Raw genomic sequence first — 25,247 nt, 5'->3', positions numbered from 1 at the left:
CTATTACCGTGAATTTCAACTTTCAATCTAAAGAAGTTGTTAAATTGATCTAAGACAAAGAAAGCAGTTCTATTTTACAATAGGCCAAACTAAATATGAAACAGATATGGCAGAAAAAAGCAACTTCATTGAAAAAATTGCGGAGAAAAATTGCAAAGTTTAACTATAATGACCAGTCAATTAGCTAAATTCCTTATTTTCTGGGATCATTGTGAAATAAAGAGAAAGACACTCCAATTTTCAAAAATAGTTTTGCTAAAAATCTAAGCACATTGAGCATGAATAATGAGAGAAAAAATATAAAGCACTTTTCATGTTAAGTGTCAAAATGGGACATTCGCGGTAATATGTATATCCCGGTAATTGGTATACCCAGTATACATTAATAGAAATCAAAACTTTAAGCTTGTAACTGGACTTGCAATTGAAAAACACAACAAAATCTACCTTCAGAATGATATGCGAGCAGATGGCAGATATGCATAACCACAAATGAATCTTAATCGTGTAATATTCAATGAATTTACATATGTTTTTATTCTCCTAACCAGAGCTGCAATGCTTGACCTTCATCCGGGAATTTTCAATAAGGGAAGTTACCTAAAATTAATATACACAATAGAGTGATGTCCCTTTACAAACCAGGAAGTAAGAAGTTTTGGAAATATGAATCAGTTTCTATCCCGATTTACACTTACTTAAAAGATGTCATGCTCTGATGAAGAAATACTGGCTTGTTTGAAAGCTAGTGTAAGTCATTTCCTGCAACAAAAACTCAGATCTTTCTTAAATTTCATGAAAATCATCTGACAAGACTGTTAAATGGGAATGATTTTTTGAAAATGCCTAGATCCTAGTTTGGCTGAAATAAATGGGGAATTTTGGGTCCTACTGGGTGGAGTAAAGCATGGATAATTCAAACATTTACTCAACAGATGATTTTGTTTTTTCAGTTGAGTTCCCCCATTATCCTTCAGTTACCGTAAAGTCAACTCTGGATAATATTTTTTAGGCAGTGGTTAGGGGTCCAGTGACCAGACCTCTAGACCCGTAGCCTGTGGTAAAAAATTATGTTACTTTATTAAATAATGTTATTTTCCTGATCTTATATAAACTTTGTCAGAATGTTTGTCATCAAATCTGAAGAAGTAACTCAGGTGAGGGATACGGGGCCTTCATGGGCTTCTTGTTACCTAATGTTTTCATATCTCTTTCAGGTTCTAGATGAAAACAGGCCTCTGCTGTGCAAAACCTTGGATCCAAAACTACATTACCCTTACCTGCGGTCAAAGTAAGATAATCGGTGTTAATACAGATTTTATTAAAATTTGGTGCACTATAAATATAAACAGAGATAAAACAAGGCTCACTTATATGACACAAAATACAGGGGTCATGTATAGGCCCAATCCCAGTGTTTTAGTATGAACCAGTCATAACAAAAATCAGAGGCAGGACTAAGAAACGGCCTGCTTTGTTTATTGTATAATATCAACCTGTTTACAAAAGAAACATTGTTTGAATTATTAGACAAAGAATAGATAAATATAGTATGTTAAAATCATAATGTTCAATCACAGTAGATGAAATGTAGAAGCGCTCTTTCTTTGTTGCAACAAAGGTTTTGACGTCATCGCACGTTAATGTGACATCATTCTGACGTAAGAGTGTTTTAACAGAGATAAGCAGATTAGAATGTACAAGATATGTTTTATTTCAAAGTGTCTTTTTATTATTTTATATTATATATAGTTACTGATATTTTCTTATAATTTTCAACCCAACAATTAGTCTCTTTAAGTCTTTTTTTATACCAGTATCTTTGCTTCTAAGTACGTCTGTCTTTATTAATGGTTTTCTGAAGAAGATAAAGGTAATAGTATTAGACATAAATTTATATCAATAAATACTTCTCAGTGTTTTCCATATCAAATTTAATATTCTACAGTCCATAAAATAAACAAATGTGTTTATAAACATGGACGGATCCAAACGGAAGGAAAGAAAATTTTTGTAGAAATATTTCGATGGCAGAATGCAATACATATCTGTAGCGTGGACCAACTTATAAACCGGGCCAGTCTATTTTATAAGTACAACAACACGGTTGACCCATTTAAATGAGTTGTAGCTCATTTTCCTGCTATTACATAACTGAAATACTGTTGAAAAACAGTGTTAAACTCGAAACAAAATATACCTCATTGTATATTATTTTTAAAGATGTTTAAATGTTTTCAGGTACGTGTTGAGTGAAGATGATGAGGAACTGATAGAAGTACAACAACTGAAGAAACTCAAAGTCCACAAATTTATTGATATTCTGGTAAATCTTATTTTTATTATGCAGCTTAACTAAAACTGAAATATGGGGAACTAAGTTTCAAAACTTCCTTGTCTTGATTGTTCACTTTTGAGCACACTTTTGAAATTAACCTTGTCTTGATTGGTCAATTTTGAGCCCACTTTTGAAAGTAACTAATGAGAAGTGAAAGAGTTTAACAACTTTTGACAAAGACAGAAAACTCCAGGATACATTAACAGATTCACCTTGTTGTTTGCCACTGAACTTGATCAAAATTAGACTTGATTATTGCTAGATGCAGTTTATTAAATCAGAATTTTTCGATTTATTAATTCTAGTTAATTTAAGAGTTTATTTCATGCATTTATTATACAAGTTTTACAGAACAGTTCACAACAGTTACTGGAAATAACGATCTGTTTTACAATATGCCAGATGTGCATGCCCTAGGGCCACCATGGCCAAAAAGTGCATGCCCTAGGGCCACCATGGCCAAGCGATCAGACTAAGAATCAGTATCCCTTACCCTTTATGCTGTGGATTTAAACTTTAACCCTGCAAGGGATGTAAAATATTGATATCAGAGGAAGCCGCAGAAGACAGGTAATGTTAAAGATGAGACCTATAATTATGTCAGTGTTACACAAAATCCACCAATACAGTTGCCAGAGTTAACATACACACACATTCTTAATCAGTTATAAAGATATAAAGTATAGAGATAAAAAGTCAGTACCTTTTGCAGATGAAGAAAGGAAGAAAAGGATTTGATGAGTTGGTCATATCTATTATACAGGAGAGAACACAGATATTTCTTGCAGAAGCACTTAATAAAGCTTTCGAGGAGAAAAGAAAAAGACTGCAAGGTAACATCAAAACACATGTTTATATGAGCCGTGCCATGGGAAAACCAACATAGTGGGTTTGCAACCAGCATGGATCCAGACCAGCCTGCGCAGTCTGGTCAGGATCCATGCTGTTCGCTTTTAAAGTCTACTGCAATTAGAGAAACCGTTAGCGAACAGCATGGATCCTGACTAGACTGCGCGGATGCGCAGGCTGGTCTGGATCCATGCTGGTCGCAAAGCCACTATATTGGTTTTCCCATGACGTGGCTCATATAATGCTTGTGAATAGTAGCCTAGGAGATAGGCATCAGTAATCAGATCTCCCCATTTTAAGCTCAACTGAGCGTCCATCGCCATGTGTCATCGACAGTTTGACAGTTAACACTATAGAGGTTACAATTTTAGTCCAATCTTATTGAACCTTGGTCAAAATGTCACCCTCAATAAAAATTGGATGAGTTATTTAATTATGTGGGATCAAATACTAATAATTAATAGGCAAACATTGTTCATACTCTAGAGGCCACATATTGTACTTTATCTTTATGAAACTTTGTCAGAATGTTTGTCTCTTTAAAAGCTAGATGGATTACCTGAGGTCAAAAACTAGGTCACTAGGTAAAATCATAAAAAAAATGTCACATTTTATGTTTGATCTTCTTAAAACTGTGTCAGAATGTTTGTCGTTATTAAATATAGGTCAGGTTTCAAACTGGGTTACCACCCTTACAGAAGAAAAAGGCCTGCTGCGTACTCTTGCTGTGTACATACAGCGTATATGATGCGTACATGATGTGTACTGAAATCAATAGTACGCAGGATATACACCGCACATACACCGATAGTACGTTTGTAGTACACTTTTGACATGCAAATGAGCTCTGCCGCGTACTACTTGCTGCGTACATGCTGTGGACTACATAGTACACAGGATGTACGCTGGAGGAATTTAGTATGCGGGAAATAGTACGCAGCATGTACGCGGCACATACACTTTTCACATGCAAATGAGCCTGCGGTGTACTACCCCTGCAGCGTACATGCTGTGTACTCCTGCGGCGTACATGCTGTGTACTCCTGTAGCGTACATGCTGTGTACTCCTGGCCCGAGTCCTGCGGCGTACATGCTGTGTACTCCTGCTGCATACATGCTGTGTACTCTTGTGGCGAAACTGCTGTGATAATGTAAATTCCTTACCCCACCAACTTTCGTATGCAAATGCTGATCATTTGGACTGAAAAAAACAGAAAAAAGATAAGTGACATGCATCAATAAGTACTTACCCTTACCAAAATAATGTAGATTGATGTTATCAAATAAATTAGTATGCTTTTCTCCATCCACTTTTCAATGAAATAAATCAATTTTTGTAGCATGTAATTTGGTAAACATTTGAAGAAAATGGCGTAACTGCATCAAGGGGAAACAACTTTAATGCAACTAAATATAAGTATTATGATTTATTATAGACGATGTGTGCGTAGTATGTATTTATTTTGATTAAAATCCATCTGAGAAAATCTAGGACTGGAATTATATAAGCATTTATACACTTTTACGTCTGTAAAAAGTAGCGCACCAAAAAATTTTGGATTGATTTTTTCCAATGGGGCGAGCGCAATTAGCCAAAAACGTTCTGAAAATATACGAGCGGCAAATCCGATGAACAACTTTTTAATTTGGTGAGGCCTTAATGAGTTAACATAATGAGCATTAAAGCCTTTATAAAACATGATAGAATGGTGTTTTGCTTAAGAGTATTCAAAAAACAGTGAGAGCTATTAATTCTTCTGATTCGGGCACTATTGAGACATTATCTTGGTAATTATTTCATGTATTACAAAATGTAATGCAACGAAGTTCAAATAAGGCTTTTCAATTATCCAAGTTAGAAAGCTCCAGGATTAATTCAAAATGAAAAAGAATATATTTTTACACTGCATGCAAGGTGCAGCTCAGAAATCACTAAGATGTAAGCTTCACAAATGAACATTGCAAATAGTTCGACAAATTTTCATTGTTCAGAATACCGGTAATCTGAACTATTCTATGCTATTAAGATAAAAGTTACACGGAAATCAAGTTCTTGCTTCCAAAAAAAAAAATGTACAAATCCTTCCTGCATGAAGTGTACTTCAGACTTTTACCTAAAAAATTCAAAGTATAAACACCAAAAGAAAATGAACAAGTCCCTCCCGCATATATGAAGTTTACTTCAGACTTTAACTTATAAAAAAAAAAACTAAGTATAAATGCCAAAAGAAATTGTACAAGTCTTTCCCGCGTATATGAAGTGTACTGCACAAATTTCAAAGTATCTGCGGTGTACATGCAGTGTACTATTTTCTTGTACAAGTCCCTCCTGCGTACATGCAGTGTACTCCTTAAATTTTCAGAGTCTGTGCTGCGTACTTGAAGTGTACCTCCTGCGTACATGCTGTGTACTCCTCGAAATAGTACGCGGCATGTACGCGGCATGCGGTGTATGTAAAATGTACTCCTCTGGCGTACTACTGTGTTCGCGGCATATACACAGCAAATACGCAGCATGTACACCACAGAGGCTTGCTTCTGTAAGGGCAGTGGTCAAAAACTAGGACACTAGGTTAAATCATAGAAAAAACCTTGTAACCTCTAGAGGCCACACTGGGTTACCAGTGGTCAAAAACTAGGACACTAGATTAAATCATAGAAAAAACCTTGTAAATACTCTAGTGGCCACATTTTCTGTTTGATCTTCTTATGAATTTCGCAGAATATCGGTATAAAATCTAAATGAAATTAAAAACTGGATTGCTTGAGATAAAAAACAAGGTAATTAGGTCAAATCATGGAAAAAGGCCTCATTTTGGTCTTTAGTCTTCTGAAAACTTTGTCAGAATGTTTGTCTTTATGAAATCTGTGTCAAGTTGAGAACTAGGTTATGAAGTAAGAAACTAGGTCACTAGGTCAAATTATGGAAAGACCTTGTTAACACTCTAGAGGCCACATTTTCAGTTTGATCTTCTTAAAACTTTGTATGAATGTTTGTCTCTATAAAATCTAGGTCAAATTCAAAAACTAAGTAATTTATGTCAAAAACTAGCTCACATGGTCAAGTCTTAGAAAGATATAATTGTTAATACTCAAAAGGCCACATTTCGTCCTGATCTTGATCAGACTTGAGTGGAATGTTTTTTTATTCAGATAAATTTGTAACTTGGTCACTTAGGAAAGACTAGGTCATTAGGTCAGATCACAGAAAACCTTTGATTACACTGTAGATTTGAATTTGATCCTCATAAATGTTTGTCAGAATGTTTGTCTTTATGGAGTCTATGTCAAGTTCAAAAGTTGGGTACTTGAGGTCAAAAACTATATCACTAGGTCAAATCATTGAAAAACTGGGGAAATCATCTACCTGATTTACATAAGATATTGTCAAAATGCCTCTATGAAATCTTGGCCAAATTAGATACTAGATTAACTAGTTCAGGTAAGCAATATGGGACTTTCAGGGCCCTGTTGTATTGAGGACACATTGCTTTTGCCCAACTGTCTGTCTGTTCACATTTAGCATATACTTTGTTCATCACCAAAACCACATTCAAGTTCAGTAAAGTTTCACAGGTGATACTTATAAAGCCTACGTGTGCATACTGTTAGGACAATTCGCTTGGATTTTTTGGTGGAGCTAAAGGTTATTAGTTTAACAAAATAAAATATGAACTCCTGCTTTCTTTTCATCTGCACCAAAATTTGGTTTTTGCATGTAAGCTTGTATTTAAGTCACCGCTCATGGAAATAGATTTGAACTGCATGCACTTCCCTAAAGAGACATTTAATCTTTTGATTAACCTTTGAACCCTTGCCGTGCTAAATTTCTGTAATGAACTTGTCAATCTTTCAATTTGGACAGTACCTTTAACTGTTATAAAGGGATGCTTATCAAAAAAGATACTGACAGAATAGTGAACAGTGCAGGTCATGACTGCATGGATGTGTGCAGGCTTATCATGATCTACACTGGTCGCAAAGGCAGAACCAATCATGTCCAGCATGGAAAGGGTTAAGGTAGTTTTGCATTGTGTGGATCAATTTTTTCTACAGTGAAGAATTTTATCAAACCATGACATTTCATACATTCAAAATATACTAAGAAATAAGGAATTCTGCAAATAAGAAAGCCAGGATCATATGCTTGATTTCTTGCTAGATTAATTTGAAAAATATAGACCTCATGCAAGTTTTCATAATAGAAGTCTATGCATGGGAAAATCCCAATTTTGATGACAAAGTCTGGTCAGGACCCATGCTGTTTGCTTTCAAAGCCTATTGCAATTATAGAAACCGTTAGCAAACAGCATGGATCCTGACCAGACTGCGCGGATGCGCAGGCTGGTCTGGATCCATGCTGGTCGCAAAGCCACAATGTTGGTTTTCTCATGGCACCGCTCATATTTCAAGGTATGAATGAAGTTTTTAAATTATTTTGTTATCATTTTAACTGTGTGGAACTGCCTTAGTGACTGGTGAGACCTGCTTCAAAACTGACAGCAAGTATCATTTAAATGTTGACTACATTTTGATATTAGTGTCCCTTTACCTGTAAACTAGAGAAATACCTAAATGGTCCATTTGAAAGACACATTTTCAAGTGATTATATGAAAAAAATGATTATTTCAGCACTAAGAGCCTCAAGCAGTAATACAGGGAGCCCTGCAGGAGTAGCCACAGATCATGGACATGGACTGGACCAGAAGATAGAAGATTTAAGCATAAGTACCTCAAGTATAATGAACTTACCCAAATTTACTGACTCTCAGCCAGATATAGGTAACAGAAATTCTGCTCCATTACCAGACAGTTGGAGTAATTCATTATCAGACTTAGGGGTGGATACAGACACACTGCCAAAACCTGTGATGCCAAAGAGTAATGGAGATGACTTGAAGTTTGTAAGAAAGAAGAGTTGTGAAAATTCTTTTGATGAAGATTTAAATGATATTAAGTCTCTCCCAGACAGCATATCATCTGAGAGTGAATCAAAAGCTTAACTTTTGATGCAATAAATTGAAAATATCATAAAGTACTGATCGCTAGATGTCACAGCAAAATACTTGAGTAACTTAGGGATTTGAACAGTTCAGTGGCTGGGAACCACACAAGGAGTTGATGCTCAAGTCTTCGAGGAGTTGATGCTCAAGTGAGCAGTGTTTTAGTTTATATAGATACATAAGAATCAGAATGTTTTGTCATATCTCATAATTTAATAGTAGAGGCTAGAAGGTGACGGAAATCATACAGAAAATACAGTGACTATGGAGGAAAGAAATCATATTGGAAATACAGTGACCATAGAGGATGGAAACTAGATAGAAAATATAGTAGCTATGGGGGATAGAAATCATAAAGAAAAATACAGTAACTAGGGAAGATAAGAAATCACACAGAAAATACAGTAAATGTGGAGGGTGGAAATCACATAGAAAAATAAATTTACTACAGAGGATAGAAATCATGCAGAAAATACAGCAGTTATGGAGGATAGAAATCTTATAGATAATACAAGTAACTTTTGAAGATAGAAATCATACAGAAAAGTACAGTTACTATGTAAGATAGAAATCATATAGAAAATACAGTAGCTATGGAGGATAGAAATCATATAGAAAAGACAGCAATATTGGGGATAGAAATCATATAGAAAATACAATAACTATGAAGGATAGAAATCATACAGAAAAATACAGTGACTTGACTTGAGGATGGAAATCACAGTCATGTTGTTTGAAAATATATTATACAATAATTTAACCCTTAGCCTGCTGGCGGCAAGTGTTTCTGCCTTGGCGACCAGTACAGACCAAGATCAGCCTGCACATCCGTGCAGTCTGATCATGGTCTGCACTGTTCGCTATTCAGTCAATAAATTTTCAGTGAACATCCCTTCGAATAATAAATTGTTTTGCCCAAACTGAATGATGTACCGGTCCATTTTAGAAATTCAGCAAGGTAAGGGTTAAAGAATAGTTCTGTATGTTCTTACTTTTTGAAACACCCCAACTTTGATAAGCATATGAGCCGTGCCATGAGAAAACCAACATAGTGGGTTTGCGACCAGCATGGATCCAGACCAGCCTGCGCATCCGCGCAGTCTGGTCAGGTTCCATGCTGTTCGCTTTTAAAGCCTATTGGAATTGGAGAAACTGTTAGCGAACAGCATGGATCCTGACCAGACTGCGCGGATGAGCAGGCTGGTCTGGATCCATGCTGGTCGCAAACCCACTATGTTGGTTTTCTCATGGCACGGCTCAATTATGGAGTCAGTTGATTCAAAGACACAATATAATTATGCTAGCATACAAGCGAGGATTTGTAGGTGTAATTCTATAGCCTTGCCAATACACTCAAGAAAGTATTTTGTTGATGCAAATCTAAATGAATACTCATAGCATTTTACTCTGTTTTATTTAATTTGTTTCCTTAAATGTCCGTTTTGCTTAATTATCGTTGAAAAAATGTTTTAGAACTAAACCAACATAATTGTTTTTTACCTGAAACAGTATAATGAGAATATTAAAATCCTGTGTCGAATATATGAACAAACTCACTCCCAACCCCTTTCTACACATACACAAACTTGGACAATATCCTTCCCCTCTCCACCCCCACCCTTTGACAGATTTTTTACTCTATTATATCCAGATTTTAATTTTTTGTAAAAGTGTTAAAGCCTTCTTGATTTGTCAAATATACATGTACATGGCAGTACATCTGGTTTACCATATATGGCTGTTTGGAAAACTTTGAAAATGTTCTCTTTTAAATCTGCAGGCCGGGTTTCAAAAAATAATTCGGCAGTTGTTTCTTGGATGACTATAAAAATATTGTTTCATGTTTGAGTTGTGATGCTCCAGTGATCAGTCTAGGGTCATCATGGTCCTCTTGTTTAAGTTTAAATGATTTAACTGTTAGTTATTGACGTAGATCTGTGACGTGACATTCTTTCCCATGGCTTTTAAAACCCTTGTCATGTTGTAGGTTTTTTCATACACTGGTACATTTACATTACTTCGCAAAAAAAAACAAGATCAGTGTTTGTCATGTATATATTTTTACCATATTTGTCATGTTTGATGTGTTTTATAATGCTGTAAAGGCCATCAGCTTTGCCTAGAAAATTTGAAAAAAAAAAAGTTTTAGGGCTTTTACTTTACTTGAGCGTTATATCGCAAAGTTTTATTTTTAGAAGATTTTGTGTCTGCATGTATGTTGTGAATGTGGTTGTTCCCACAGATCTCAAAAACCTCAGGGTAGTTCTGATTTTTATTGCCTCATTGATGCTATACCACATACATGTATAAAGTTTTAGTAGAGCATGCTAAAAATCTTTAATTTCTTTGTATGTTAACTTCTAGAGCTATCTTTATAGAATTTATTGCTCTGTGTGGTTAATGTCTAAATTAAGTAATGAGATGCTGATTTTGTTTGTTGATCTTTGGTTCCAGACTTTTGTTCAGTCTGCTAAATGGCAGAGTGTGTATCATTTACCAGTTTATCATTTTGTCTATACATGTATACACATCAGTGTTTCTACAGATTTTTTGTGCCCAAAATTCTTTTAGGGGCACTTAGATTTACTCTCATCTAACATCTGTTGGTCACTCTGAATATGTGTCATGCCTACCTCTACAAGTATTTTACCCAGTGTCATCAAACGTTATAGTATTGTTATTCAGTCTGACTGTTTGTCTGGATGACCTCTAGGTCATGTTCAATAATATAATTATGGGCAACGTGGAGTCAGAAACTAGGTCACCAGGTCAAATTAAAGAAAAAGTTTGTTAACAATCTAGAGGCGACATTTATGACCCTATCTTCTTGAAACTTAGTCAGAATGTTTATCTTGATGATCTTTAGGCGGAATTTGAAACTTTGGTCATTTCGGCTCAAAAACAAGGTCACTAGGTAAGGTCAAATGAAAATCTGTTAACACTAGTATTTTAAGTTTGAAACTAATGAGTATTGGTCAAAATGTTTGTTTTGATGACCTCTAGGTCAAGTTAGAATCTGGGTGAAAAACTAGGTCACCTGATCAAATCAAAGGAAGGACTTGTTAATATTCTAGAAGACTTATTTATGAATCTATCTCAGAATGATTGTCTTGATGACCGTAAGGTCAGGTTCATATTTTGATCATTTAGGGTTTAGCACTGGGTCACCTTAGTAGTCAAGTCAAAGAAAAAGCTTAATGTTAACAGTCTTGAGGCCACATTTTTGACCCTATCTTCATGAAACTTGGTCAGAATGTTTATCTTGATGATTATAGTCCAGATTTGAAACTGAGTCAACCAGGTTGCCTGCTGTAATCAAAGGAAAAGTTTGTGAACACTGTAGAGGCCATTTTCTGACCCTATCTTCATGAAACTCGTGTCAGAATATTTATCTTAATGAAAATAAAATGTTAAAATAATTCCAGTATTGATAATGGAAGCTGACAGTCTGGGCCCTGCAAACTTGGCTTCTAGCATCCTTGCTCTGATTCCTCTCAAATTTGTTTCAATGGTTCTGCTTTGCCCATAATTGGCCATCAGAGCTATAATAGAAAAACCTTTAAATAACTTCTTATCATAAACTGCTTGATGGATCTTAACAAAACTTCACCTGTATCATCCTTGCATAGACATTTCTTTAAACAACATCTGATGAACCATTTCATGGACTAAACTTAATCTGTAACACTGTGCTTAGATGTCCATCAAGTTTATCCAATTAGTTACTTCCAACAGCCTGTTTTGGGCCATCACAGTATACAACATGTATAACCAAAAAAAAAATGTTTGAAATAACTCTTAATAAATTGCTTAATGGACTTGGTCTGAAACAAGGCAAAAAAGGTCAAAGTCTCATTGGAGCAGTTCCTGTGGTCCCTGCCTGCTTTCCTTATAAATTCTGTTTGGATCGCTCAAAATCCAAAATAACTAAAGTCTTTTGCTCATCCCTGGTGTTTTACCATAAGATTCTTTCTCTGGTTTTAGGTGTAGATGGGAATATTCGGCCTCGGGGGGTAACTGAGGTGAAAAGAAATTTCTGTCTGGTATGCAAGAGTGTATCTTTTTTTTTCCTTTTGTCCATATAGTACATTTATCAATTTTTATACCCCCACCAAACATGTTTGAGGGGGGTATATAGGAGGCAGTTTTGTCGCGTCCCGTCGCGTCCCGTCCCGTCGCGTCCCGAAATCTATTATCTCAGTTATTACCAAATGGATTTGATTCAAACTTAAAATACATGTTCCACCTTATCACCCACATCATGTGACACAAGGTGCATAACTCTTGACACCAAGTTTTCATGAATTATGTCCCCTTTTACTTAGAATTTAAGGTTAATTTTGTTGTATTTTCACTATATCTCAGTTATTACTAAATGGATTTGATTCAAACTTAAAATAGATGTTCCACCTCATCACCCACATCATGTGCCCACATCATGTGACACAAGGTGTATAACTCTGACACCAAGTTTTCATGAATTATGTCCCCTTTTACTTAGAATTTAAGGTTAATTTTGTTGTATTTTCACTATATCTCAGTTATTACTAAATGGATTTGATTCAAACTTAAAATAGTTGTTCCACCTCATCACCCAGATGATGTGACATAAGGTGCTTAACTCTGACATAAATTTTTTATGAATTATGTCCCCTTTTACTTTAAATTTAAGGTTGATTTTGATGTATTTTCACTATATCTCAATTATTACAAAATGGATTTGATTCAAACTTAAAATAGATGTTCCACCTCATCACCCACATCATGTGACACAAGGTGCATAACTCTGACACCAATTTTTCATGAATTATGTCCCTTTTTACTTAGAATTTAAGGTAAATTTTGATGTATTTTCACTATATCTGAGTTACTACTGAATGGATTCGATCCAGACTTAAAATAGATGTTCCACCTCATCACCCACATCATGTGACACAAGGTGCATAACTCTGACACTAATTTTTCTTGAATTGTTTCCCCTTTTACCTAGAACTTTAAGGTTAATTTTGATGTATTTTCACTATATCTCATTCTGATTGGCTTAGAGCCAAAGGGAAGTAACCTTTTTTTAACTTTTGTACTGAGTTTCTTCCCCTTAAATTCCAGGAATTCGTCTAATTGTAGAAATCCTATTTTTAGACTTTCAGTATTTTAGTTATTTTTCTAACTTTTTTATTATAAGTCCTATGTAGAAAGTAAAAACATTTTTCTGTGGTAACATGGGTCGGTAAGACCCTTTTTTGTATTCACTTTTAGTGTATCTCTAATATTAGAGATTTAATATATTTACTTGTATTACTATCCTAGTATTATACTAGTATTACTTATATGTGGAAGCCCAGGATGAAGTACTCCAAAGTATTTTTAAGATTCCTTATGGTTTCCATTCTTCTGTGACAAGACCGTATGGTGGGGGTATGAGTCACTCCTGTGACAGTTCTAGTTAAATTGAGAAACACGTCTATTTTTCTTTGTGGGAAAACACAAGGTTCTCCAGGTGAGAGATCACCATATCTTTTCCAAGGGTAAAGGTTATACATGTATATGCTGACATCATACTTCCACTTCAGATAATGACATCATGCATGGGGAGATTTTTAAATTGCAGTCTCTTTGAAAACTTTACAGAGATAATAACTAGACAAGAAAAATGATCTAAATGTCTGTCTGTCAGGCCGGTGTTTTTTCAACCCTCAGGACTGTGTGTATAAACAAGAGCTGTCACAGGTGACAGGGCACTCAACTATTTCGATGCTGAATAGTGGAATTGGGCACATCAAGCCTAAAATTCTAAGTAAAAAGGGGAGGATAATTCATGGAATATTGGAGCAAGAGTTATGACCCTTGTGCCATATGATATGGGTGATGATGAGAAATAACTATTTTAAGTCTGAAACAAATTCATCAAGTAATTACTGGGATAAAGAGAAAGTGCATCAAAACTTGAACAAAGGTGCGGATGTGGAAGGATGCCAACGCAGGGTCGAGTAGGGAAGCTCTCCATACTTGGTATAGTTCAGCTAAAAACCTCACTAGTGCTTGGTTTTCCATTTGATGCTGCCCCTTAGGTTTCAGATATTCATATCTTACACAGATCCTTATAACCTTAAGAAAAAGATAAACTGTTACACTGCACATGAAATAAAACAGGAACTTAGACATTGTTGTGCACCTCTGAACGTCATGAAGTCATTTCAGTTTCCTGCATTTTGTTCAACTAAGAAAAAAGTGCTGTAGGGTAAAGTGTTTTGCTTTATTATCTGTGAACAGAGACTTGTTTATACTGCTTGTGTAGCTACCTCGATGCCGAATATTTCCATCATGAAGATTGTACATTCTTGGGAAGTATTAAGAATGTTCTTATTATGTGATGTCATACAATAAAATCCAAAAGAAAATCCATTGGCAGCAAAGAATACAACCAAGCAAAATCATAGCAGACTGGGCTTGATTTTTCATGAGGTAATGGAAAGTGCAGCATCCCCTAGCACTGGCTCAAGTGGAATTCTACTACACAGAATCTGATACTGAATGGGTAACTGAACAAGATTGTTTTTTAGTTAATTTCACACCTTTACCTGTCAATATTACAGTATTTCACATAATTTACATATCTATTATTGTGTAAAAGACCTCAGTTTTTTTAACAATCTTTATAAAACTTTCGGTCTTGACATATTCATCAATGGTCAAGTTAAGATTGTTCAAACATCACCAGGGTTACGACCCTTGATTAAGTAAAACATATATGGCCCTTTTGTCCAGTTTACCAGGAACCTACATATTGTAACAAGAACTGTCAGTTGACAGCGCGCTCGACTATTCTCAGTGCTTGATAGTATAAGCAATGAGTAAAACTTTAACATTACAATAAGCATATTTTAAGTCAAAAAGGGGCCATAATTCAGTCAAAATGCTTGATAGAGTTGCCTCCTCCTTTTTACAGACTGGGGTCATGATGGTAAACAATTATGCAAAATATGAAAGCAATATCTCAATGGACTTTGAAAGTATTTGGGGAGCAATATCTCAATGGACTTTGAAAATATTTGGGGTGGTACGCAAACTTTAACATTACAGTAAGCATATTCTAAGTCGAAAAGGGGCCATAATTCAGTCAAAATGCTTGATAGAGTTGTCTGCTCCTGTTTACAGAATGAGGTCATGATGGTTAACAAGTATGCAAAATATGAAAGCAATATCTCAATGGACTTTGAAAATATTTGGGGTGGTACGCAAACTTTAACATTTGTGTGACGCTCACGCTAACGCTCACATGGACGCCCGGGCGAGTAGGATAGCTCCCCTATTCTTTGAATAGTCGAGCTAAAAATTACTTACAATCTCTTTTTCAGTGTGTGCACGAGTTGTAAGATATTTTTAAAACTACATGAACAGGCCATAACAGATCAATTAATTCCATCTTTTTCAAATTTTTTCACTTACAATGCAGGCTTCTGGCAAACTGGACAGAAAATAAGACATTTCTAAAGTAAAACAAAACTATATTGTAATAATCAAATGCATTTATTGATATAAAAACAACGTGAAGAAAAATATATAATATAATACACAAATGTACAAATACACGAAAACTGACAGTTAGCTGGACACCTTTTATGAAGAATATCAGGAGAAATTTGGTATGAGAATGTGAAGTCAACCACAAACAACGTGAACAGTGACAGAAACGCGGTCTCTGAAATTATCAGGGCAGGAAAGTCGGAACATAAACAACAGTATTACCAAAACCTACAATCTGAAGGCTAATGTGGAATATATAAAGTAACAAACAACATTTTTCTAGTCTTTAAGATCCTGGTCAGTAAGGCAGTGTGTTTCTTTACAATGTACCGCAAGTGTATGCTTAACCTTTAGCCTGCTAAATTTCTAAAATGAACTGGCCTATCATTCAATTTGGGCAGTACCACTTATTATTCAAAGAGGTGTTCACTGAAAATTTACTGACTAAATAGCAAACAGTGCAGACCATGATCAGCCTGCATGAATGTGCAGGCTGATCTTGGTCTGCATTGGTCACAAAGGCAGAATTACATGTCACCAGCAGGCTAAAGGTTAATTTAGAGTACAATTATGACTGTGTTAAAAAAAAAACTGGCATTAAGATTTGTGTTTTCTTCACATAAGTATGCTTTCAGCAAACACTTGAGTAACCAAAATAAGACATAGAGACTTCTGCTGATTTATCTATTTATATATGACATGCTTTACATAACATGTTAGGAAATAAACAGCAAAATCGGTCTTTATTTCTCTCTAAACAAACAAGCAATTCCCGGTAAAGAAACATACTATGTCAAGTAAAATGGTTATCATTAAATATATTGTAAAAACCATCTACTTGAAACTTTAAAGGGAAATGTCTTGTATAACAGCATCAAATATTTTGAAACAGACGGTAAGTCCGATAGTATAAATATTACATTTACAAAATAATTTTCAAAGAACAGTACAGTATTACATAAAAAACATGAATATAGCTTTGAATTCACAATGTAAGGCACATATGGAAACAGCATCCATAGATTAAGTATGTTGTATTCATAACTAATGAACATGTTAGAGGATGCACATCCTTTTAAACCTTAACTTTCTATATTTCTAAAACAAAATGAACTGGTCTACCATTCAATTTAGACAGTACCATTTATTATTCGAAGGTTTGTTCACTGAAAATTTACTGACCATATAGCGAACAGTGCAGATTATGATCAGCCTGCACAGCAGAACCACTTGCCAACAAATGTTAAACGATAGTATCCATGATCGTAAATTATCATAACCCAGAAACTCAAATACATGCATTCTTCATTACAATTTCTTACACTGCCCCCATACATATAATAAACACAGCATATATATATTTTATACTTAAAATAAATAATTAAACTGCATTTCACTACTTGTTTACAATTTAGTTTATTCTTTCAATTAAAATGTTTTAAATTTAATACCAAAATATAATCGAACTTTGAAATAACAAATCTTTAAAGTACATACACATACACAGATAGCATTACTGTAGCTCAAATGGCGAATGATTTAATGCGCATTACAGTTCATACATTCCACCAGCAACATTTAGAGAGCAGCACATTTATGACCCAGTCTTCAAATTGTCAAAAATTACATAAATTTTTGTCAACCAATAGATAAAATATTGCTTGTTTTTCAAAATATTATATTTTACAGCCTGCAAACTTAGGGGAACTCTGTCAGAGCATTAGCAACAACTAGACAGACATAACTGGTGCCCCCTTGATGTTAGACAAAACATTTTTTAGAAATATGTAACCAACAGTATGACAATGCCAGAAATCTCAAAAAAGAGGGATACAGTGTGTGAATGAGTGGTTATGGACACAGAAAAAAGTCAGCTCAACTTAACCCTTATCATGCTTAACAGGACTGACTCTGCCTTTGCAACCAGTGCAGATCATGATCAGTCTGCACAACACCCCTTTAAACAGTTAATGGTACTGTCAAAATTGAAGGATAGACAAGTTCATTATAGAAATTTAGCAGGGTAAGGGTTAAGGAGAGGGATTTCCTACACTGAAATAATAGAAAACTTTTTGATCATTTATCAGGACAAGGTAAGTAAGAGGTAGCTATCAGAGAGAGACTGTTTATAGAATATCTTCTTTTGCAAAGCTAAGCTAAAATTATCAAGACTACTGTTCATTTTAAAACTTAATACATAATAATAATTCTAATGAAAATCTCTGTCCAGCTTTCAAGTGTTCAGTCAACAAAATAAAACTGAACACTCGTTTAAATTTTGACATAAATATGTAAACATTATACAAGTCTGTTCTCTTTTTAATGTTTTCCCATTGAAATCATTCAAAAAAGTCATATTTATTTGAAGCAATATTCCAAAAATTTAGTATATTTTTTCGAAATTACTAAATAAAACATTCAGCAGACTTTCATAATACCGGTAGTCATAAAATATGGTATTTCCGAACAAAATGTCATGATTTCTTCCAAAAAAATAGTTTTCCTATTCAAACTTGCTACATTTTATACTGAAACTTAAGTGTAAATCATTTCATACCGTTAAATAAAAAAAAAAGACAGTTTATATCACAATAATTTCTGAAATGCTATGAAGTATATCAGGACATGGCAGTGCCGCTGGATTTTACTGTAGATTTTTCTCGTAAACTCTGTGATTCTCTTTTGAGGACATTCAACAAGGTCTGTGAACTTTCTAAAATCTGAAAATAAAAACAAATGGTTGTTACTAAATTAAGATAATAAAGTTTATCTCTTTCAAAATCTGTTACTGAAACTTATTTTAGTTAACATTACTACTAGTTATGAAGAAAAAACAAGTAAACACGAGTAAATATGAACAGGCAGAAAAAAATCCATATTGTACCTTTTAAAATCCGCATTGTACCTTACCGTATTGTATGCTGCCAGACTACTTTCATTAATATACACGACCTGACACAGTTCTATAAACAGCGCACATAAAAACCTCACTTAGTTCCATTTTAATATCAATAAACAGTGAACAAAACGATAGAGGTATATAATAAAAGAGTCAATATAACAGTAGCTTGATCTGAGATTTTGTGTTCCGCTCTTGTTGATTTTGCAAGGTCGGATCACACTTGTTGCTTGCGCGCCTAGTGAGATCCGATCTGGTAAAAATCCACTCAAGCTGAATACAGTACCCCAGATTGCACTACAATTGTAATAACCTTATTTTATATGCTAAAGATATTCATGCTGTATAGTTGGAGTGCTGTAGGCCAAATCATTTTCCAGCTAAAGATCCATCACTATTTCAGTCTGAAGAAAACTATGACACTGACTTTTGACTTTCTGACCTGTAAATTATACTTGTCATCTATTGACCATAGACAATCATAACATGTGGTCATATTCTGACTACATCATACATGCAATCATCTCTTGAAAACTGACAACTGTAGGCCAAAGCATTCTCCAGTTCTTAAAGTAACTGTAACCTTGACCTCTATGGTTAAAATACAAGTTTCCGACAACAGTTCGCTACATGTAACATGAATTTAGTCTTGCGCTTCTACAAGATTGCATAATGTAATGTGACAATGGTAAAAATGCAGTCTAAGTAAACTCTGATTATCAAAGAGTCTGTACCTTCATGTAAGCACCCTCAGTTTCAGCTATAGTTTTGTCAAATTCATTTCTAGAAGCCATCTTTTTACTCAAACTCTCATTCACTTTGGCAAGTCTCTCTGTCAATATTCTAATGTCATTCTGAAGCTTTTGTTTCTCCTCCTCTTCCTGCATTATCTGTTTATGAAGCTCATCTCTCTTGCCACACAAGTCATTGATACCTGAAACAATAAATACACAGATCATCTCTCTTGCCACACAAGTCAATGATACCTGTTATAACTAGAAAATGCTTTTAAAGATAAGCGCATGTCTCCCCAAATGCATAGTCTTATAGTCAAAGAGACACTGATGGTTGGCTGCAATAGGGATCATCTACTTGGTATGTCCAATCATCCCACTAAGGTTCAACATTCTGGGCCTAGTGGTTCTCAATTCATGAATTTGAATCGGTTTTCCATGTTCAGGCCCCTGTGACCATGAACTTTAATCAATAAAGGTCATCTACTCTGCATGTCCAATCATGAAGTTTCAACATTCTGGGTCAAGTGGTTCTCAAATAATTAATTACTGACCGGAAATGGGTTTCCATGTTCAAGTCCCTGTGACCTTGACCTTTTATAGGGTGACACCAAAATCAATAGGGGTCATCTACTCTGCATGACAAATAATCTATATAGTTTCAATATTCTGGGTCAAGTGGTTCTCAAGTAACTGACCAGAAATGGTTTTTCTTGTTCAGGTCCCTGTGGCCTTGACCTTTGATAGTGACCACAAAATCATCAGGGACCATCTACTCTGCATGACCAATCATCCTATGAAGTTTCAACATTCTGGGTCAAGTTGTTCTCAAGTTATTGATCCGAATCAGTTTTCCATGTTCATGCCCCTGTGACCTTGACCTTGAATGGAGTGACCCCAAAAACAATAGGGGTAGCCTACTCTATAAGCCCTACCACCTAATGAAATCTCAAGGTTCTAGGTCAAAATTTTCTGTAGTTTTTGACTGGGTATGAAGTGTGACGGATGGATGGAAGAACTGTCAGGGCCAAAACAATATAATCTCCCCCAGTGTAGTGGGGGGGGGGGGGCACAGATATAATAATTTATAATACAACGTATAGGGTATAGTGGATTACTACTGCCAAATCGTAGCTGCATTACAAAACATGCTGAACTAGTTTTGTAATAGCCAAGGGTGTGGTATTACGCTATATAAACAGAAGTAATAAGGAGGATATTAAGTTCTAGCGAGACCTTTCTAGAGTCACCTTCTACTTTGCAAAAAACATTCATATGTATTAGTATTATTCAGGGTTTTGATTTTAATCACAATTCAGCAGTCTTTAATTTATTTGAATATTTGTCTGAAATTCAATGTTTCGACCTGTATCATGTTCATTTTTCATTTAAAACCAGAAAAATGAATATAATAAGAAAAAAAGAAATTCGAGTTTTTATAAAGTCGGCCTCTGTTTGCTTTCATAGCTGCTATTGAACGTCATGTTATGCTTCATGTGCATTTTTGAAGAGATTAATGATAAAGAAATGTGTAAAAATAGTTTAATTACTTCTTTTCATATCAAAATAACAGCAAAACATCGTCAAAATATTTGTTCGGCTACTGGTTTACCTTACAGGGAAATTAACTTCTTTTTGCGACCCCATGGATGATGGAACCCATATTTTACATCACAACGCGATGCTGATTACAACATCAGATGCAGAAGGAGCTGAAGTTTGTGCAGTGTGGACTTTATTTAGTTCGAATATTTTTTTAGGAAATAATGGAGCCGAAATATGAAAATGTGTCCGGAAAATGGTTCCCAACCAGTATATTTATAATTTCGGCAAATATTGAAACTACATCCTACAAATCTTTGTTTCAACTGCTTAAAAAGTGTAGAAAATGGAGGATATTTTGTATCAGTGATAAAAAGCAATATGTAATTCATGAAAATTTACACATGTGTATTTTAAATCATTATCATTTTTTATTTAGGACACATTTTGCAAAGTTTGACAGCTGTGATGTAGTTAGTAAGGTTACACAACCTGTGCAAAAACCTCCCTGTTTAAACAAAGCGCATGCTTATTAAATAATAAACAAAATACGCCGATGCTGGTGCCCCACTGATTCAGGTAACTGTACGATATTTGTTTTCAAAATGAAGAGTACCCTTATAAGGTCACAACTGCAATGGTGGCCTAAGTATTGCAGACAGTAATACCCATTGGAAGCTTTTGTGTATAATTTGTGCTCAGAATTTGTTGCATGGTTTATTTTATGTCAGATCAAAAGAAAAATGAATAAGAAATATTTTGAAGTAAAAGGTGCGCGAGTCTATGGCATTTCATTTGAGGAAATTATAGTGTGACAGACTTCTGGCACGATTCCTGGTTAGGTTTCAGTACTAGTCAAAATAATTGGACGTTCAGTTTGTTTTATATAAATTTGTGACTGGCAATCTAAACATCAAAACTTTGAAGGAACAAAATAATGGAGGATGAATCACAGTACACAGTCATATAAAGTTATTGGTTTTTTCACTTATACATATTGGCATGTATCAAGGCTCCAGATAATTTTTTTCGCCTTTATGAGATGAGTATTTTCTTATGATATTTTTTGTGAATGAGTGAAATGGTAAAATCTGAAACTGACTTATCCTGAAAATTTTTAAATGTGAAAAAAACCCAACAGAAATCAGTTTTATAATATATCTATTGGATGAACTTTTTTGCAGTTCAGATTCAATTCAACATTAAAGTTTTTGCTTCTTTTTTCTCCCTTGGCTTGCTTTGGCTAATTCACACGTGCTACAGAATCCAATAGAATATTCAATATACCTTTAGCTATGTTTTGGGGATCATCTTTGTTGTTTAAAGAATGCGTAGTGTTTGTTCACTTTTATATATTCTTAGAAAGAGACATTTTTGTTGTTTACTCCGCACCAGAAGTTGATATTTTAAATCGACACCGCTTTAAAATACACTACCGTACCATCAATATTAATTCCCAACAATTTGATTTACGCACGCATTGAATGTATAATATAGTTTAACATAGATTTGCAGAGTACCATTCAAAGCGTGTGTACGTTCAACGTGGGAGAATTAATGCCGACCGTACACTGTTACATTTATATAAAATGATAAAGCATCCAGACGTTTCAGATTTTGTTTACGCTAGTAAAAAGTAATTGCGTGCGTTCCTGTAATTTCATATACATTTTTATATGCACTGTAAGGTTAGTATCCAATTACAACAGGGCGCCTAGCTATGAGACATCACATGAACAGAGATTATAAAACAAGAGCACCGCCTTGCGGGTGCTGACGCTCATCTGATTTTTTTTGTGTAATAGAAATATTGTCCTACCCACGATTTTCTAAGTATAAAATGGGCCATCATGCTTGCAAAAAGCAGGATAGAGTTATGTTTCTTGATGTACAGTGTCCACTTATGATGGTGAAAAACTGTTGCAAGTTTTAAAGCAATAGCTTTGATAGTTTATGAGAAAAGTCAACTTAAACATAATACTCAACCAAGAAAACTGATTTTCTCAGTCAAAAAGGGGCAATAATTATTGCAAAAAGCAGGATGGAGTTATGTTGCTTGCTATACAGGGTCAGCTTATGATGGTGAACAAGTGTTGCAAGTTTCAAAGCAATAGCTTTGATAGTTTAAGAGAAAAAGTTGACCTAAACATAAAACTTAACCAAGAAATCTGATATTTTCTAAGTCCAAAAGGGGCCATAAATCTTGCAAAAAGCAGGATGGAGTTATGTTTCTTGCTGTACAGGGTCAGCTTATGATGGTGAACAAGTGTTGCAAGTTTTAAAGCAATAGCTTTGATAGTTTAGGATAAAAGCTGACCTAAACATAAAACTTAACCAAGAAAACTGATTTTCTAAGTCCAAAAGGGGCAATAATTCTTGCAAAAAGCAAGATGGAGTTATGTTTCTTGATGTACAGGGTCTGCTTATGATGGTGAACAAGTATTCCAAGTTTCAAAGCAATAGTATTGATAGTTTAGGAGAAAAGTTGACCTAAACATAAAACTTAACCAAGAAATCTGATATTTTCTAAGTACAAAAGGGGCCATAAATCTTGCAAAAAGCAAGATGGAGTTATGTTTCTTGCTATACAGGGTCAGCTTATGATGGTGAACAAGTATTCCAAGTTTCAAAGCAATAGCTTTGATAGTTTAGGAGAAAAGCTAACCTAAACATAAAACTTAACCAGGCAACGCCGACGCAGACGCCGACGCCGACGCCGACAACCGCTCAAGTGATGACAATAACTCATCATTTTTTTTCAAAAATCAGATGAGCTAATAATGACATTTTTATATAGTTAAAAATTATCAGACATGCGTATATGCATTATTTCAAAGGGTAATTTACGCTAATAGCCATCTTATCTGGAGCCCTGGTGTATATATGTGAATCGTATACAGTACATCCATAGGTTTAAATCACCAGAAAATTCGTAATTTTGGATATTATTTAATAATTTATACATAAATCAATGAGTAATTGAATACCCTTTTGATACTTGTAAGTTTTATTTGAATTTATAGACAATTCATGAAATAATCCGCATTTAAACCTATAGCATGTAAATACTGGCAGCGATGAACATTTCATCAGAAATGGCTTCAACTATTTTGGTCTTTCGAGTGTTTGACGCGGGTGGAGATATTGCCCATGGATATGAAAAAATTATCTCAGTATTTCCTAGGATCATGTCAAATTAGTTGGACTAGTTTCAGTAACGGATTCATATCAGCTCAGAGATCCATGACAGCATATAATCATCTCTGAGCTGATCTTTTTAAGCCATTGTCACAAAGAAGTATAAAATACACAGAATGGCAACTGGCTGTACTCTCGCGTGATCTCACGTCCGAGTGTGATTCGGCGTTATCTTAGTAAAGCGAGCATGGAGTTGCAATTTGTACCTTTAAAACTACATGTAAAATACGTGTTTGCTTCTAAAACATCATTTGTTTAATATGAAATAGTCATAAGCACAAAATACACGTTTCTTACTTTAAAAAAAGCGTGGTCATACGGTGATAATTGATTAATTTACAATGTCGGTCTTTCGCATACAAAATGGCGCGTGGAGAACTTCGGGTAACGAGATCTCATTTGCAGCCGCGGGATGTTGGCGAGATTTGCTCTATATGCCTTTCAAGTGGCCGATCTATTTATTTTTATAACTCTTTGTCATGACCGTCCTGTCGATAGAAACTTCCCATGAAGGGATCGAAATACCTATTTTCATCATGTTTTTCTATCAGATTGGCTTTATTTCATATCCTGAAGTTCCAAAAAGCATTTAGATTAGTTTTGGAGTTATTTGTCTAAAAAATATAAACATGCAAAATAACTCGACTGCCTGAAGTCGGTAGCTAGGAGTGTTGTGGGCTTAATCTGCAGTTTTAAGTAGAAAAACATCTAACTTACACTTAACAAGCTCATTGTTATAACTTTGCAAGGCTGCACCTTGTTGTGACATTTTAAATATTTAACAATATACGGGTTTATTGCAGCGGAATTAGAATTCAAACTTGTCTCGACAGAATTTTTTGTTTATAAGTTACGGAAGTGTGTAGACGTCATCAAGTTTTGGGTATGTAAGGTTTGGTAACTCTTCCTTAGTTATAGGTCATAAGCCGCTAATATTTATGACGCTAATTCTCAATAAGATAGAACAATTGAGATTTAGAATAAATGAAAAATCAGCTGCTGTAATTTTCAATTAATTAGAGCGTATTTTGAAGCCATGGGTGTGTAGAATCAAATACCAAAATAAATTCCAACAATCTCTTTTTAATTTTTTAATGAAAGCTATTTGAATAAAGGCACTGTAATTTCAGCAGTAACGTTAGTTTCATTACCACCAGTA

The 25,247-nt window shown here is 34.8% G+C and overlaps 3 protein-coding genes across 4 annotated transcripts in view; 1 reads left to right on the top strand and 2 right to left on the bottom strand.

Annotated features, from left to right (window-relative positions):
* Positions 1-598, bottom strand: part of LOC123547928 (uncharacterized) — a 33,205-nt gene extending 32,607 nt beyond the window's left edge. Inside the window, exon 1 of one of the 2 annotated variants that reach the window (XM_053524724.1) lies at positions 448-598. The gene's annotated coding sequence lies outside the window, so the exon portion shown is untranslated. The remainder of the gene's footprint in view (positions 1-447) is intronic. The other variant, XM_053524725.1, reaches the window with a different exon arrangement.
* Positions 599-620: 22 nt separating this feature from the next.
* On the top strand, positions 621-10,617 carry LOC123547953 (caspase recruitment domain-containing protein 9-like). Its single transcript, XM_045335200.2, has 5 exons — positions 621-750; positions 1,218-1,291; positions 2,242-2,326; positions 3,051-3,171; positions 7,821-10,617. Exons 1-5 carry the CDS (start codon positions 706-708, stop codon positions 8,189-8,191), a joined length of 696 nt encoding a protein of 231 aa, XP_045191135.2. The 5' UTR covers positions 621-705; the 3' UTR covers positions 8,192-10,617.
* Positions 10,618-14,730: 4,113 nt separating this feature from the next.
* On the bottom strand, positions 14,731-24,962 carry LOC123547965 (microtubule nucleation factor SSNA1-like). The gene is made up of 3 exons (XM_045335211.2): positions 24,806-24,962; positions 19,349-19,548; positions 14,731-18,435 (listed from the first exon to the last, which is right to left on the bottom strand). The coding sequence occupies exons 1-3, from the start codon at positions 24,855-24,857 to the stop codon at positions 18,334-18,336; spliced, it is 354 nt and encodes a 117-aa protein (XP_045191146.1). The 5' UTR covers positions 24,858-24,962; the 3' UTR covers positions 14,731-18,333.
* Positions 24,963-25,247: the final 285 nt, after the last annotated feature.

This window comes from Mercenaria mercenaria, chromosome 15 (genome assembly GCF_021730395.1).
Source record: "Mercenaria mercenaria strain notata chromosome 15, MADL_Memer_1, whole genome shotgun sequence".
NCBI classification, from domain to species: domain Eukaryota; kingdom Metazoa; phylum Mollusca; class Bivalvia; order Venerida; family Veneridae; genus Mercenaria; species Mercenaria mercenaria.
This window is presented reverse-complemented; position numbering and strand designations above follow the sequence as displayed.

What these genes read in the sequence shown, in the direction of transcription:
- LOC123547953 (XM_045335200.2), top strand. Translation starts at nt 706, where the DNA reads ATGTCATGCTCTGATGAAGAAATACTGGCTTGTTTGAAAGCTAGT. An exon ending in TGGCTTGTTTGAAAGCTAGT is followed by an intron (nt 751 to 1,217) that starts GTAAGTCATTTC and finishes TATCTCTTTCAG; the next exon opens with GTTCTAGATGAAAACAGGCC. An exon ending in GAAAAGAAAAAGACTGCAAG is followed by an intron (nt 3,172 to 7,820) that starts GTAACATCAAAA and finishes TGATTATTTCAG; the next exon opens with CACTAAGAGCCTCAAGCAGT.
- LOC123547965 (XM_045335211.2), bottom strand. Translation starts at nt 24,857, where the DNA reads ATGTCACAACAAGGTGCAGCCTTGCAAAGTTATAACAATGAGCTTGTT. An exon ending in TAACAATGAGCTTGTTAAGT is followed by an intron (nt 19,549 to 24,805) that starts GTAAGTTAGATG and finishes TTATTGTTTCAG; the next exon opens with GTATCAATGACTTGTGTGGC. An exon ending in CTGAGGGTGCTTACATGAAG is followed by an intron (nt 18,436 to 19,348) that starts GTACAGACTCTT and finishes TTTTATTTTCAG; the next exon opens with ATTTTAGAAAGTTCACAGAC.